The 17,095-nt window shown below is 38.1% G+C and overlaps 1 protein-coding gene across 1 annotated transcript in view; it reads right to left on the bottom strand.

Moving 5' to 3' along the window:
• Nucleotides 1–250: 250 nt before the first annotated feature.
• The window catches only part of arhgef15a (Rho guanine nucleotide exchange factor (GEF) 15), a 76,352-nt gene continuing 59,507 nt past the window's right edge, over nt 251–17,095 (bottom strand). The window contains 9 exon segments of the mRNA XM_056458459.1: nt 251–382; nt 465–551; nt 554–569; nt 771–796; nt 799–848; nt 986–1,041; nt 1,043–1,141; nt 1,273–1,434; nt 1,652–1,744. Of these exon segments, the coding sequence (XP_056314434.1) occupies nt 282–382; nt 465–551; nt 554–569; nt 771–796; nt 799–848; nt 986–1,041; nt 1,043–1,141; nt 1,273–1,434; nt 1,652–1,744 (690 nt within the window). The 3' untranslated portion in view covers nt 251–281.

Below are 17,095 nucleotides of genomic sequence, written 5' to 3'. Positions count from 1 at the left end.
CAGTCAGGATAAGGAACGTGTGTGAGCCGAGTGCATGTATGGAGTTGTAATTCATGAAGGGCGGTTTGTAGTCCGTACGTGATTGTGCATGTTTTCAACAATCTATTGTGTTTTAGATCGCTGGTGATCGTGACAGTTATATTGACTGTTGTTGTTATGTTGTTAAAAGAGATAGTAAATAGGATAGGCAGCAATTGCTCCTGGCACTTTTAGAATAGGTCAATGGCAATCAGCTTTGGACTGTTTCTGACTGGTTGACTGTGCGATTTGGTACTTCTCTCTCACGTCCGTCGTCTTTGGTGATCAGTGGTATTTCTAGTGTGTTCTCTGCTGGAAACCCAGCCCTTCTTTCCATCAAAGAGACGTATGCCTTCATACCAACCTTGAGGGGGTAATACAAAATTTAAATCCAATTTAGTGTTAAAGACTTGAGCCCACAATATTTAAGTGATTGCTTTTTGTACCTTCATTGGTTTTGCGCAGCACATTGATGACCTCAGATACCTCCAAGCTAAGCTCATCTGCCTGTTTAGCTACATACCGATTGACAACTGTACTTGAGGACAATCTGATTGATACAACGCAGCACACATACACACAATGTTAATTATAAAGCATGATGTCTGTAAAAGCAGGCTCTTATTCAGCTTTTATTCAGAAGGCATATTGTAGAACTTTATAGGCACAGTCAAGTCATATCTCAGTTTTTATTTTGGAAGATATTTCCTGATTATTAATCTACAACAATAGTGTTACAATTACAAGCTCACCCAATCTTCATAAATCTTCTCCTCCCAAAGGTTTCATTAATTGATGGGAAAGCAGCAATCCACCTATGCATGTCTGACCTGGGAAAATGTGTATTAAAAGAAATCAATTAAAATTGATTGTATTTTAAATAATATATAATGATGTCATATTACAGACATAGCTGACATTTCAATTATTGGTATGAATAAAACCCACTGCACTACATGCATCTTACTCTGTATTAGCCTTGAGCAAGTGTTCACAGGTGCTACCCCGATGGTTTTCCAGGAGAGGTCAAACAGAAACAATGATCCATGTGTGGACCAAGACTGTTTACTGTGGACTGTACTTGAACCAGAGACCTATGAGCATAATCGATCACCATAAAGCGGTCTGGGACAACCACTGAGAGATCGAGGCACAAAAGTCCACAACATGAGGCCAGAGATATAAATATCTCTTACAATAAGTTAGGAAAGTTTTGTTTGTTAATATGGGCTGTTTATATTTTTAAGGATAAATCTTCTAACCTTTTCCTAGTGTGAGAATGAGAAGGTCATTAAAAAGAACATGTATACAGGGGAACATTTGTTTCGTATACTGAAGAGAGACCCCTCTTTTACTCAGTTCTTGTAGTTCTCCGTGTTTTTCTAGGCAACGTGTTTTAGAGACAATTGGAATGACCTGTAGAAATATAATAAAAAAAAACAGATATAACATGTTTGAAAGTGCTGCAATTTGACAAAAATAGATATTTTGTTTGCAAATTAAATAATACATGTCTCCCTCATACGCTGTAACATTGTATAAAATAAAAAGATTAGTCTGTGATATCATGTTGTAAAACTCCTTGGTGGAATCTTTTTGTCATTTTCACTAATGCAAGACTAAATTTACAGACCTTAACTTTGTCAAACTCCAGTTTGTTTGAGGTGTTTATCAGCTCCTCCATCTGTTTCATCTGTCCCACCTGCTGGTTTGCCTGTGTGATAAGCTACAAACAAAAATGCTGACAATGAGAGACATAATCAGATTTAAACATGTTTCTTAAGGGCAGTGGCGGCTGGTCAATAGAGGGCGCTGGGGCACCGCCCCCCTTCAAGTTAGCCCCCTTTAATATGTTAATATTTATTATCACAAATATTACCAAAATAAATTAATTTAATGATAACATTCTACAGTTTGTCATACTAACATTTATTGAAAATAAAAATAAAAATGTATGAATAATATTTTTTCATATGTGTGCGGGGCGCCGGACTAATGAGTGTCTATGTAGGTACACGAACTTTTGCAATGCATGTGATATGACAATAAGCTCTAACCTGGCCTGTTTTAAATTGTCCTTGGGGTGCAGCATACTGCGCCCCGAACCCACCCATTTTTGTTGTTTAGAACGAATCATATTTGTTTTTATATGATTGGCCTTATGTGATTGGACAATTCTCACTTGAACCTTTCACTTAGTAGCAGCTCCTTAGTTAACTGACGACTATCAATCAAAGTGGAAGCAAGTGCAATTTCTCGAGATGAAGGAAAATTACATTGTGTCTTTGCAAAGATATCCGTTTACAAGAGGTTTGGATGAAGAAAAAAAAGAATCAGGGAGCTTGGACCACATCGACCTTCCTTGCAAATTCATCAGCAGTCAAGTGATCGCGGGCGCGTGTACACTCTGGGCTTTTTTAGCACTTGTTATGACAAAGGGAGTTGGCTGGCAGCCGTGGCAGGTGTGATGTAAGTCATGCCTTTTACTGTTTTTTTTGTTTCTGTTTCAAAGTCCTGGCACCGAAATGTTGTAGACACATGTTTATTTTCCTCATTTAAAGTACAAAACATGTTTACAGATTGATATTTTTCTGATCTTATAACTATGTGGTCAGTAGTTTTAGAAAATATAAACAGATGTTCCAATATAATGTTAATATAAACTTTTTATGTGAATTTATGTTTTGAGTTTTTATTGCAAATGTCACATCCATAACGCTGGAAATGCTCAATAATACTTTGAGGAGTAATAATATTGTAGTCACCAAAAACATTTTGCCACAGATGGTAAATGAAACAATACAGTTTAATTTGTTGCAAGCACACTGGCTTGTTTAGATGATACAATGACCAGATCTCTTTTCAAATCTCTTTCAGATCTCTTTTCAGATCTCTTTTCAAGTCTTTACGTGTCTCATTTTAGAAGCATTATATAAAAATAGTTGATAGGAATTTTGAAGCTAATTGTTGTTGATTTATAAGCTGGGAATATTGGGCTGTATAAAACCATGATAAATGTAAATGCATTTTTATGACGAGGTGATCTTTTTAAACATATCCAGTCTTTAAACTATTATCTTAAAGATTTATTATTCTTCTGTTCCCGCTTGTGGGGGTTGACATGTTTACTAAGAATGAACGTGTTTATGAAGTTTTGAGAAAGTATGAATTTAAACACTACAACTGGTCTGCCTTTATAACTCAACCTGGTCATTTTAAATGTAGCAGTTGAAATAGACACTGTCATAATTACATCATTTTTGTGTTTATCCTTTAGGTCTGTGATACCATACTGACTCGTTTGTGCCACATTGCTGCAGGCAGACAGGTTTGAGCAGTATACAGTAGCATTTCCAGAAGATGCACATAGCAGGACTCTGAAAGCCTATCCAGTGCTCGATGGAAGTAAGCTAAAGACAGAGCTTAGTCTCATCTACTTCAAGGATGAGTTCAGAGCCTATTGTGGTGCTTTGGACCTACTCCAGCTGTTTATGGAGAACAATCTTGAGGAAGTCTTTTCAGAGACTGTAACTCTCCTAAAGATTCTTGTAACTATGCCTATGACCACAGCAGAAGCTGAGAGGTGCTTCTCAACCTCAAAAAGAATAAAACTTCTCTGAGAAACAGCATGACCCAAGTGAGACTGAATGCATTGGCCATGCTGTCAATAGAGAAGAGACTGGTTACTGAGATCACTGTCAGGGTTCTGCCACTCTGGTCTTGTTAATTCTTGTTTTGTGGCAGAGTCCAGACACTAGCTCTGTTTTGTCCTGTCCTGTTAGTGCTCGGCTCGAGTTTTCTTGGGTCGAGTACTTGTTTTGTCATTGTCTGGGTGCGCGTCGTTATAGGTGCACGCGGACCGTGCACACTCCCGCTTGATGCGGTCGCGCGGGGTCTCGCATCCGCGCTCTTGTACTCGTGTTTGTGTTGTTTCGTCAGCATTGCACTGTTTCATTCTCACCGTCTCCATCTAGTTGGTTTCAGTTTTGGTTGGCGCTAAGATGAAACTGCGCGTTGCATTTATGTGAGCGCACGGTAGGGTTTTCACTTATTGTGTGCTCGGGTCTTGCGTCTGTTGTCAAAGCATGTGGCTCTGTGTTGTCATTCGCGTGTGCTTTTGCTGTGTGCTTCAGTGTTGTGTTTTGTCTTGTCATAAGAACACACGGTTAATGAGTTCTCTCATTGACCTGCATTTCTAGTCTTGTTTTAGGTGGGCCCTGCTTGGTGTTGTCTCTTTGTGTCAGGTGCTCTCCCATCTATCATCCAGTCCCACCCTCCTTGTTAACCCATTATTAGTTAATTATGTTCATCTGTTTGTGTATTAATTTACCCCTGCTTATATTCTCCTCATGTTAGCTGTCCTGTGCTAGTTCGTCGTTGATATTTCCCTGTCTTGTTTGTGTGCCTAGCCTACCTTGTCCACCAACCCAGTCAAGTTTGTTTTTTGCCTTATTATTCATGTTTTCCCCCCTCGGGGTAGTTTGTTTTGCTGTTTTTGCCTTTTTATTTTTGTATTATTATAATAAATATTACTTTACCCCGCTCTTGGGTCCTCGCCCCTTTTTCCCCTCATCGAACCGTGACAATCACTGACTTCAACCAAAAGGTTGAGAAATTTGCAAGCCAGAAAGAAAAGACAGCAAAATGTATTTTCAAGTAGTGCTACTGGCCAGTGATTGGGCAACATGTTTATTGATTATCTTGTCTTGATTAGTTCATTACTGATAATAAACCCAAACTGAACCAAAATTCACTGTTTTGTGATGCATTTATTGTATGCTTTAGTCATATTTTTGTTTTTTGATACATCACCTGATAAATGGCTTTTACACTTGCGTTACCAACAGTGAGATTTTTTTTTTCCCCCACATTTTTTTAGCACCAACCACCTCTGCTTAAGGTGCTTCTCAGTATCCTTCCTTATTCCCTAGCTCCTCCATTCTCCGACACAGAAACCATTTAAGCTCAGCCATCTTGTAGGATATCTCAATCCTCCAATTGCATCATAAGGAAGTGAGAATCAATGAGAGAGGGGGATTCTTGAAGAGACATAAGTGAGGATACACAGGTTGATCTGTGGCGTAAGTGTTTCGGTGACTAAATGTGCCGCATGTGTAAATTTTCCTCCTTCACATCTGCACAAATAATCACTACAGTTAAAAAAAATCAAATACACAATAAGGTATATATTAAGTATAAAGTTATTGGAAATGTGGTTTGTTTAGGTTCCTTTCATGTGGATGTAATACTTTTTCAATGCAAATAAAAAGCAGTTAATAATGGAGTAATTCATTATTAATATTCAGTAAAATAATACAGACAAACGTGGTAATTTGTGGAGGTTGAAACTATCACAATGTAAATGGTTATCTGTATATTTAATTATTTAAAAATGAGTCTTTTACAGTATTTATTAAAAGAAGTGAAGTGACACTAAAGGAAACCAGAATATATTATTTCACTTGATTTAAATTCCTTGCATCCTTCACTCGAATCCTGAAAGGGTGGAGCTAAGATGCAAGGAAAGAAACCAAGGTGAGGTAACGAGGATGCACAAATAAGAACTAAGAAGCACCCTTGGTGTCTCATTTAATAAGCTATACTTTAAATTCACACATTGTAAAGATATTTTTAATATAATTAAAACAAATATGGATACAAAAAAACACCTTTTAACCTTGTAAGAGTGAAAGAATCGAAAGTACTATGGCCGAGAGAGCTTAACGCGCTGCAATTTAAGAAAGCACATGCAATTACAAAAAACACCTGCAAATTAAGAAGCGATCTTCACCAATTTGACAGCACACGTTGCAAATTCTCACAACACAAACAATTTAAGAAACACACAGCAATTGGTCACAACACAAACATTAATAAAAACAAACAGCAACGAGTCCACACAGTCATAAAATTCATTCATTGTTTTTCTCTTGGATTAGTCCCTTATTTATCAAGGGTCGCCACAGTGGAATGAACCACCGACTAGTCCAGCATATGTTTACGCAGCGGATACCCTTCCAGCCGCAACCCATTCACACACTCACACACCTTGGCCATTTTAGTAAATTAAATTCCCCTATAGTGCATGTGTTTGGACTGTGGGGGAAACAGGAGCCCCCAGAGGAAACCCACGTCAACACCGGAAGAACATGCAACTCTACACAGAAACACTCCTGGCCCCAGTCGGGACTCGAACCAGTGACCTTCTTGCTGTGAGGCAACAATACTAAGCACTGAGCCATGGTGCCACCTAAGTTAAAAAAAATTTTTTTTAAACAAAATTAATAAAATGATAACAACAATAATGAATAAAATAAAATTTAATTAACAATTAAACTGTTAAATTAATATTTAAAACTTTTGATACATTTTTACAAAATGCCTTTTTGCATTTTTTTGTTAGCTTGCTTCAAATTAAAATGAAAATAGGAGAATATATTTAGAACTTTTATTATTTTACAAGACTGACACATTTGACATTATTCTCAAGCCACTTTCTCACATTTCTTCTGTTTAAATTACGCTTACAATACCGAGGCAAAAATTTATTTTAATTAACATTAATTCCAGAGAACTCTGTTATCAGCCCCAGTGAATGAAACCATATGCATGCCAACTGACCCAGATCTGCACAGAACAAAAAGGTTCAGCAAAGAGAGACCATTCGTCTTTCCTCTTGTCTTAACAGGGAATTAACAGTCAGAAGAAATTTGTTCCAAATAAACAAAGAGTGAATAAATAGCGGGGGCGATTGGCTGCGAAATAAACCCAGCGGGAATGAGACTGAAAAAAACAGTCCAGTGCAGATTTCTAGTGCTGATGATCTGGGTCCGCCTGGTATGGATAGCCTAAAGCAGGGGTTCTTAATGTCTATATAAAGGTCCAAATCTGAATTTTATTAAGGTCAAAGGTATGAAACAATTGATATTACATAACTTGTTTTTAATAAACATCCATAAGATGTATCACAGGCAGCACAGTGGATAGCACAATCGCCTCACAGCAAGAAGGTCACTGATTCGAGCTGGCTGTGGCAAAATAAACACATACTTATCTGTTCATTCAACTTTGAACTGTCTATTCTCTTCATCAAGTTTTCTTTTCCGTGAGGCCGACATCTTCATCCATTCAAATGATCGCTTTGCTGCAGTGTGTTAAAGCAGGCGTGCGCGTGCGATTATCCAGCTTGATCATGATTAGGCCCGGCCCAAACCAATTTGAATTCTGGTGAATTCCACTGCTAGTGTACATATACTCATACGAAACTTATTAGCTTTGACTTAGACATTCTTTTATTTAAATAAAGCAATTGTACATTCAAAATACTTAGAAAGAAATTTTTGCAACTGTGGGACACATCGATAAAATACGCAGCGCTCATGCATTGTGAAACCTGCATAATGGCCTTTCATGTTGAAATGTCAGCACAGTGAGTTTTGCAAGTGGACAAAACAAAAATTAAAACAATATGAGGATGATCTTATTTTATCTAAACATGCTATGAAGCAGAAAGGAGGGATGAGTCAGGGAGGTAAGATTAGGCCTAAAACAGTTCATGATTCAGGTCTAAAAAGACAACAGATAATTATCATTCATTCATTCATTTTCTTTTCGACTTAGTCCCTTTGTTTAATCAGGGGCTGATTGAATGAACCGCCAACTTATCCAACATACCTGGCAATAAAGCTCTTTCTGATTCTAAAGCTCTTTCTGATTCATATTTTACACAGCGGATGTCTTTCCAGCTGCAACCCCATACTGGGAAACAGCCATACACACTCATACACTGCGGACAATTTAATTAATCAATTCCCCTATAGCGCATGTCTTTGGAAATCGGAGCTCCCAGAAGAAACCCACGCCAACACAGGGACAACATGCAATCTCCACATAGAAACACCAACTGACCCAGCCGTGGCTCGAACCAGTGACTTTCTTGCTGTGAGGCGACTTTGCTACCCTGCAGCCCACAGATAATTCTATAAAACATTTTTTTTGTATCTTATGGAATTGTCAAATTAAATTAATATTCTTGCAAAAGACTTCTTAAATGAACTTAGTACTGTATATCACTCCAGCTGTGTCTTTGTGTTCCAGTTACATTTAGGACAAATTTCTGTTATATATTTAGAATATTAATTGTATAATAATAATAATAATTTTATTTATTTAAAATAAATATAAATATTTTAATATATTTTATAAAAAAATATTATAAACAAATAGAGGGTGGGGGGCTTTTGAGGATAGGTCATGGTCCTGGTCCTCAGTTCAAAAGACAGTGATGACATCAGAGTAAAACTATGCATAGTTCTGAATAATTTCTAAATGAAACTATGAGATGATTAATTATGATATACTCATATTCTTGCACTCTGTCATTGACTACATATAAATAGACTATTTTCAAATCTGAAATTTGTCATTATCAGATTCTCTCTTGCATAATCAAAATGTAGGGCAGATATACTGCCACTCACAATCAGTAAATGGTTATTCTTACACAGTAGACTCACATTATGGACACAATATTCAAAATATTACCTGAATATTGATATGTACACAAACCTTATTCTATCTTTAAAAAGATTATAATATTGCTTGAATTTGTGGACTTAGTCCAGTGATGATCCATTCTGAATATTGACTGGATTTAAATATAACTACATTAAATCCATTTGTGCTTATTTTGACTTAATAAGCTACTACAAGCAAGATCATTATTTTTCACATTTTTGCTATTACATCATTTAATTACTGTAATTGTACACTCTCTTTATACTTTCCTACCACATAAAAATCAGGGTTTTAAATTTGGTCTTTAGAAGCTGATCTGGGATGAGTTTATTATAAGGAACGCGTCCGTCAGACAGCAAGCAGGCTACACTGATTCAGAAGTTGTGACGATCGACACACAGCTTTAACGAAAAGAAAGTGAATGCAGAAATTTTTATATACATATTAACGTGCTTTCAAGCCAAAATAAAGCAAAAAAAATCTCTTAAACAGCTCTTGCAGTTCTATCACTTTTGAGATTGGCTGTGCTGACGGTACTTTCACTTTGCATAGAAAGATTAAACATAAGGGGAAGTATTGGAAAATGAAACGGGATGATAGCGGGATGTCATTACAGGAAAACTTTGACTATTGTGAAGTCTGGATTTGAGAAGCGCTGACCTAAATCTATCAATGAAAGCAACTTTCTCCGGCTCAGAGCCAAAGCGCAAAACTTTGAATCTGGCAGTTATTTGCGGATATATTGACACCAATATAAACAGCAAAACAATATCTGCAGTATGTATGAACATCGTCCCTATGATATGAATATACAATTCAAGTAAATAAGCTCTTACCTTTCTTTGTTTTCTTTCAACTCGTCGGTAGAAGACAAATTATGGCTGATTTTGAAGACATTATTGTCCTATATCTAGCCACGCATTGTGTGATATGGCTATTTCTGGTTTGTGTTTAAGGTAAAGACCAGCTGGCAATTTTTATAGTTTCATACTGTTTTTTATTAATTTTTAATCTGTTTATTTGTGTGGTGAATTATGTGGACTCGACTGAACTCGTGATATTTTCAGAGTCCAAAATGTCCAAGTCCGAGTAAAAGTTTATTCAAGTCCGTGACAAGTCCGAGTCCAATCAAAACTGGACTCGAGTCCGAGTCCAAGTTCCAGTACTCCAACACTAGCATTAGATGCTGAATACATTTTAAAGCTGTGAAATAAATTAAATACACTTTAGTTAGTTAGTAGCTTTTATTGTCATTAATAAAATGGTTAATTAATAAAATAATAAATGACGCATAAATGGTCTGTGAACGTTGCGTTCATTAGATTTTTGATTTCAAACTAAATTTTTTTAATGAGGAAACAGCCGTTTTTTGTTTTTTTAATTTGCCTAATAAGGCAACCAAATTTGAGCTCGTGAACTCGCTCTCAAAATAATAGTCCTCTTGTCCTTTGCGGATCAGCACCCAGGTATTTAATTATTATTTTAACTAAAATTATAACTAAACTAAATTAGCAGCATTATTAGACATTTATTATTACAATTTATCATTAAAATAACATTATAGTTCGCCACCAGAACTTGCTGCTATGCACAAAAGATTTCTGAGCAGCACCTGGTTTGCATTATAATATTATTATTATTATTTACTTACCTTTTTTATTGTTTCGTTTGTTTATTTTTATAGTTAGCATGGCCAGAATCATATATATATGAGTGAATTTGATTAATGTTAGCTCCACATCTAACTATCAGGCACCTGTAGAATTTATGCGTTCGAGTTAAATATATACAAATAAAATGGACCGGGTGCGTTTTAAAATGAATGACTGTGAATGAAAAACTGGTGAGCCGTCTGACAAAAAAGTGTCCTTCTGAATCTTTCTCTTATGTCGAAGACACTACTGACTATGCTTACATGGACATCTGTAATCTAGTTATTGCCTTAATAGACAGTAATATAATTAAGGCGTTTACATGAAGCAGACGGAGGCGGATGTCCCTGGTGGACAGCCACACCCTGTGTTGTGTTGTGGTGGTTATGGCACAGACCGAGCAACCCTGGACAAACTAGATGACGTCCCTGGTCATATTGGGCCACCAATACATTTGTTAATGGAGCGAGAGGGTTCACCTGCTGCCTGGGTGTCCTGAGCCGAGGGAGGTGTGCGCACTATCTAGGAGAGCGATACGGCATCTGGTGGGTACATAAATGCGGCCAGGAGGAAGTTCAGGGGGGTGCTGGTTCCTCAACAGTAGCCACTCGAATCTCCTCTTTAGACTGCCATAGGATAGGGGCAAGGAAGACAGAGGAAGGTCGAAAAGGTTCAGGGGTATCTGTAGTGGGTTCTGGTAAGTACATCTGGGAGAGGGTGTTAGCTTTAACGTTCTTATGGCCAGGTTGGTAGGTTATATGAAAGTTGAATCAGGCAAAAAACAGGGTCCAGCGAACTTGGTGAGCATTCAGATGTTTGGCGTTGTGGAGGTACTGAAGTTTCTTGTGATCAGTTATGACAGTAAAGGGATGTTGAGTTCCTTTAAGCCAGTGACACCATTCCTCTAGGGCCAGCTTGATGGCCAGAAGCTCATGGTCTCTGATGCCGTAGTTTTGCTCGGCTGGTGATTGTTTCTGTAAATAGTACGCACACAAATGGAGAGTTCAGGATTCACCAGACCACTGAAAAAGGATGGCTTCAACTCTGGCATCAGCCACGTTGACTTCGAGGAAGGGCTGCGTGTGATCTAGATGACGGAGGACAGGAGCGGTAGTAAACACAGTCTTGAGGTTTTCAAAGGCCCGGTGTACTTCGGGTGTCCATGTGAGCGAACGCCGTTCACCTTTCAAAAGGGTGGTTAATAGAGCTGAAAGAATACTATAATTTTTGATAAAGCGTTGATAAAAGTTGGCGAATCCCTGAAACTTTTTCAACTCCTTCAGGGTTTTGGGTTTGTCCCACTGCGAGACAGCGTCCACTTTACCCTTCTCCATGCTGACCCACTCAGCGGAGATTACGTACCCGAGGAAAGAGATCGAAGGTTGGTGGAATTCACATTTTTCGCCTCTGAGACGTTGGAGGACTTTCTGGACATGGGATTGATGTTCAGCTAGATCACTGGACTAGATTAGAATGTCATTAAATATACACTAACAAAATGATGGAGGAAGTCTCTGAAGATCTCATTCATAAAACTTTGGAATATAGAAGGACTGTTAGCAAGGCCTGGTACTCATAGTGCCCGGAGGGAGTGATGAAAGCAGTTTTCCACTCGCCCCTTCCCGGATACGGATCAGATTGTATGCGCTTCAGAGGTCAAGCTTGGAGAAGACGCGGGCCTCACGGAGCTCTTCCAATCCAGCTGGAACCAGGAGCAAAGAGTAGGCGAACTTTACTGTGGCTGCGTTTAAGACCCTGTAATCTATACAGGGCCTCAGTCCTCCATCCTTCTTGGAGACAATGAAGAAGCTGGACGTGGCAGGGGAGGTAGATGGTCTGATGAACCCTTGACTAAGTGCCTCGTTGATATACTCTTCCATCGCCTCGTGACTAGGATGGGATAGGGGATATATTCTTCGATGCGGTAGTTTGGCGTTAGGCAGCAGGTCGATACTACAGTCCCAGGGTCGATGTGGGGGTAGCTGGGTGGCTCATTACTTGCAGAAAACACTGAGGTAGGGGTGTAGATGGATGGAATGAAGATGGGGATGAGCGAGGAGAGTTTATATGGTGGTGGAGTGAACAGAAAGGGGTTGTCGTAGCGGAGTGTGAACAGCAGGGAGAGTGATGTGACCATTTGTGGTACAGCTTGAGCTCCATCCACGGATTTCTCCTGTGCTCCAGTTTATATCGGGTTGATGTTCTGCGAGCCACAGCCTGCCCAGAATCACATCAACGTTGGCTCGGGGGAGAATGAGTAAGGTGAGTTTGTCACGATGATGATATGGGGATTAAAAGATGACTTCTCTAGTGCGCCGGGAGATTGCCATCGCCCAATGGTGAATCCTAGATGGTTGTAATCTTGTACAGGGTTTCATTACACACTGTAGGAATATGATGTTGGGCGATGAGGTTAGAAGGGAGGAAGTTTCCAGCCACTCCGGAGTCCACCAAGACATGTATGGGTATAATACGAGATTTAATGATTAACTGAGCTTGCATGAGTGGTATATGGGACACAGATAGAGTGAGAGTGACTTTATTCACCATTGGGCGAGGTGGACGAACTGGGCAGGCCGAGATGAGGTGGTTGGATTCACCGCAGTAAAGGCACATATGGTTGTGGATGCATCATAGTCAATCGGAGGACTCAAGACGGTAAGCATCCATGATCATCGGATCTTCCGGGTGTGGTGGTGGTGATGGAGAAGGGACAGGCAGAGAGGTGCTGTGACACACTGATGGCTTTTTTTGAGAAAAGTCTCTAGGTTGGCATTGTCATCATAGATTACCATACATTTACGAATCTGTAGTTTTAAATCGTTCCGGTAAGCGGCGAGAAGGGCCACCTGATTCCAGACGCTGCTAGCCGCGAGTGCCCAGAACTGCAGTGTGAACTTGTGAATCTTAGAGTTACTTTGTTTTAGGTTTATCAGTTCGTCATGCACAGATAGCGGTGTGAGTGGTACAGCGAACACCTCTTTAAAGTGATTCAGGAAAGGTAGGTAGCCATCACAGGACTGCTTGAATTCCAGAGCGCATCTGCCCACTGTAAAGCTTGTCCTGTAAGAAGGCAGTCGAAAGCAATTTGGAAATCTCATTGGGAAACTGGTTAGCATTAGCCTCTATGTAGAGGGCACATTGCAGCAGAAAGCCATTGCAGGTAGTAGGATCGACTGAGTAGCTCATGGGGCGAGCTAAAAGCATGCTGGTGATGACCACTGGAGTTGTAGCAGCGTTCATGGGAGCGGAAGGCAGTGTTTGACACATGAAATGTACCATTCCAGCGAACGGGTCTGATGAGCTTCTGGTTAACGCTGAGCTAGCTTCCATAGCTGCGTTTGTTTATCTTCTGGGCTGGAATCCTATCACAGTCACACAAGGAAGACAAGGGTGATTTATCACTTTTCATAAATTTTTTCAAAACAATGTGGAAAGTGCAGTAGGATACTCAGGCAGGTGATATTCTTGGTTGGGGAGCAGACGTGTAACCAGTTCACAGTGTAAACAAGGATCTTCATGCAATCACCAGAGTATAAAGTCACTTCCCTGAATCATTGCTTGTGCATCCACAGGTTTAGAAGAAACATCCTTTGGAGAAGGGAAACATCCACGGAAGCAAGCCAGGAAGAAGGTAAGATGAACCATCTGACATCGATTCCAGCCACTGATTGACTGGAATCGAGGAGGCTTCATATGGAACTTGATTATTGGTGAGTCTGATCAAAATTCAGGCGAGAGTGCTCGGGCGTGATGAGAGGTGGATGGTGAATGAGAGCAATGATTGAAGGTGAGGGAACGAGCTGGTGAGGGAGAATGGTGATTGGTGCAGCAGGAATAAGCCGGGGATGTGACAAAAAAAATATATATATATAAATAAAAAAAAAAAAAAAAAAAAAAAATATATATATATATATATATATATATATATATATATATATATATATATATATATATATATATATATATATATATATATATATATATATATATATATATATATATATATATATATATATATAGCTATTAGCCTATTGTTATTATTATTTTTATTTATTTTATATTTTATTGCCACACCAAAGTAGTCCTATCTTATAATATATAGATTATATCATATATTTTTTTTATTATTTTGTTGTTGTTGTTGTTGTTGATGTTATTATTACTAAGCATTATTACAGCTAGGCTACATTATCAAATTATTATTTCATTTTCTATTACTTGATTAATTTGATCAGGATATATATACAATAGGATTGGTGGTTCATTTCAGGGCCGAACCAAAAGAAGTTTAAGTGCAATAGGCCTATACAATAAGGCAAGCCGCAATGCCTATTTCTCATGCATTCTCTCTCACACAACAAGCCTTCCTTTGGAGACTTTCTAAAACACTGGATTAATGTCGAGTACACTGTAAAAAAATATCCGTAATTTAACAGTTTTCCATATTTCATGATTCATGTTTTTATTATGCATGCTTTTGAATCGCATTATGAGATCTCAATCTTTCTTCTGACAACTTGTTCCAGTAAGTTGAAAAAAGTGAGTTTAATAAACATTTTTAATAGTTTAAAAGTGATATATTGTCTGGGTTGGTGTTGTATATTATGCTGCAAAAACCTTATAATAAGCTGCCAGTATTTTCTGTTATTTTACAGATTCATTCATCTATAGCCTATATTATTTCTTATACATTATATTATTTCAAATGACTAAAATGTCAATAAAAAGTTACTTTGTTTAACTGTAGAATTGAATTTTCAACATCAAAAGTCAACAGAGCAGAGATTAAGGTCCCATAATGCAATTCACAACCGCAAATAAACGGAAAACCCAAATCCGGAAACTGTTAATTAACAGATACTTTTTACAGTGTAGCCTGTTGCCAGGAAGTTATAAGAGTGCAATACACAGGCTTGGTCCTATAGTCGGTTTTACAAGGTCTTTTAATATAAATAATTTTTTATTTTTTTTTGCAAATCCAAGCAGCAGCTGCAGGAGTGACAAGAATGATGCGAAATGACCGGTGTCAGATCCAACAGCGCAAGAGAACGACGATGTTTAATTTCTTAGTTTAAAATAAAAGTTGGTCTATATTATGTCAATTTCCACAAAATCCCTTGATCGATTTTCATTTAAATTAACGATCAATTATAGGTTAGGCTGATCATTTATTTGTCTAGTTTTACTAGGACTGTTAAACACTCCCTCGACTGAACTCGCCACAAGTGAGAAATGAAAGCACATCAGACAAAAAGGCAGATGCTCAAGACATAAACTGTAAAATAATGACTTTAAAATGTAAATATGTGACAGATGTTTGTGATCATAGGCCTATAATTAAATCCCTATTTTCCATGAAGCGAAATTCATCCACCAGCACAGTTGTATATAGCAGACCGGCACAAACAAAAATATAGACTTGATATAGGCTTTTCTTGTTAGAAAGATTATCTTTTTGGAAAAAAAAATTGTTTAGTATAATTTGTATAATTAAGATATCCTATTTTTTTTATTTGGTCAGTTAACTTCAAAACAAGAATAGCATTTGAGGTGAAGTGCTTCAAAACTAGGTCCACTATAGCCTATAGGCCTGGCTTCAGTGCCAAAACACCAAATGCTTTGTTAAATAAAATAATATAAATACAATTGAAATGAAATATTCACAGTTTCAGAGTAGCCTATTTTAAACTGTATTCACTATTATTGTCAAAATCATCCATTGTGCCAGTCAGTTTCAATTTAATTCCTTTAATCAAGTGATTTGAATAAGCCAGGCCTTACAAACTCTTTGCAGCACTGAACGTAAGTTTGAAGGATGAAAGAAATCATAGTTATATTTTTTAATTAAAAAGAAAAAAAAAACAATTATACAGTGATATACAAAAACCATAGACTGTAAAATATATGGATGTAGCATGCGTGACGTCACCCATAGGTTTCTGAAGAGCGCAAAAGAAGCTACAAGTAGGCGCGGCCAACCGTCGCCATTTTGTTCGCGCGTCATCGCACCCACGGCGGGATACCAAACAAGGGCAAAGAGGCGGAGAGTGGGCGGAGCTACAGACACCTGCTGGCACTTTGCTTAGACCTGGCAGACAGACTTTACTTTGGGAGAAACGCTTAATACTTTATTACCTGCGACTCGTTTGTGTTCTGACCACATGTGCTTGGCTGTACACTATATCAATAAAGTGTTTAGACTTTCAAAAACACTGTAATAATACATTGAGCCACTAAACATTGCTCTTATGACGTTTTTCTACAGGAAGAAAACGCGAATTACTTCCAAACACTTCAGATATAGTCTGTGTTAGTAAATGCAGGACTATTGATGAACTCCAGCATAACACTGTATGATAACGCTTCAGATGACTGTTCTAGAGCCTACAGCTAATCAATCTGTCACATTCTGGAGTGCTTTACAGCTCTAAAGAACATTATAAATGATAAATGATCTTAAATAAAACACACACATTTATAGAGATGGTATACAAGTATATAACTTTACTCACATGGGAAACGGAGGCCACGTGAACGGTTTGTGAGTACAATTAAGTGCACACAGCATCCCATATCATCTGATAATTGTAAGAAATAAGTCCAAAAGGCAGCTGACTGTGTAAAGCCACATAAAACAACACAAAAATACGATGAATATGCCGAGATCAGTGGCTAATCTGCCGGATTCAGCTGAGGTGAAGTGACGGCGACCAGCGAGACCTAGCTGTCACTCAAGTGGCCACGCCCTTAATTATGCAAACTTAATATAACCTAATATAAAGGAAATGGATGAGTTATAAAAAAATTCACCCCCCTCACAGTTGTCATGGAGGGTAATAATAGCTATATGAACCAAAATCGTTCTTTGTACCAGGCTGTAAACACCTTTTTTTCTGTTGTAAAGT

Source organism: Danio aesculapii, chromosome 5 (assembly GCF_903798145.1).
Source record: "Danio aesculapii chromosome 5, fDanAes4.1, whole genome shotgun sequence".
NCBI classification, from domain to species: domain Eukaryota; kingdom Metazoa; phylum Chordata; class Actinopteri; order Cypriniformes; family Danionidae; genus Danio; species Danio aesculapii.
This window is presented reverse-complemented; position numbering and strand designations above follow the sequence as displayed.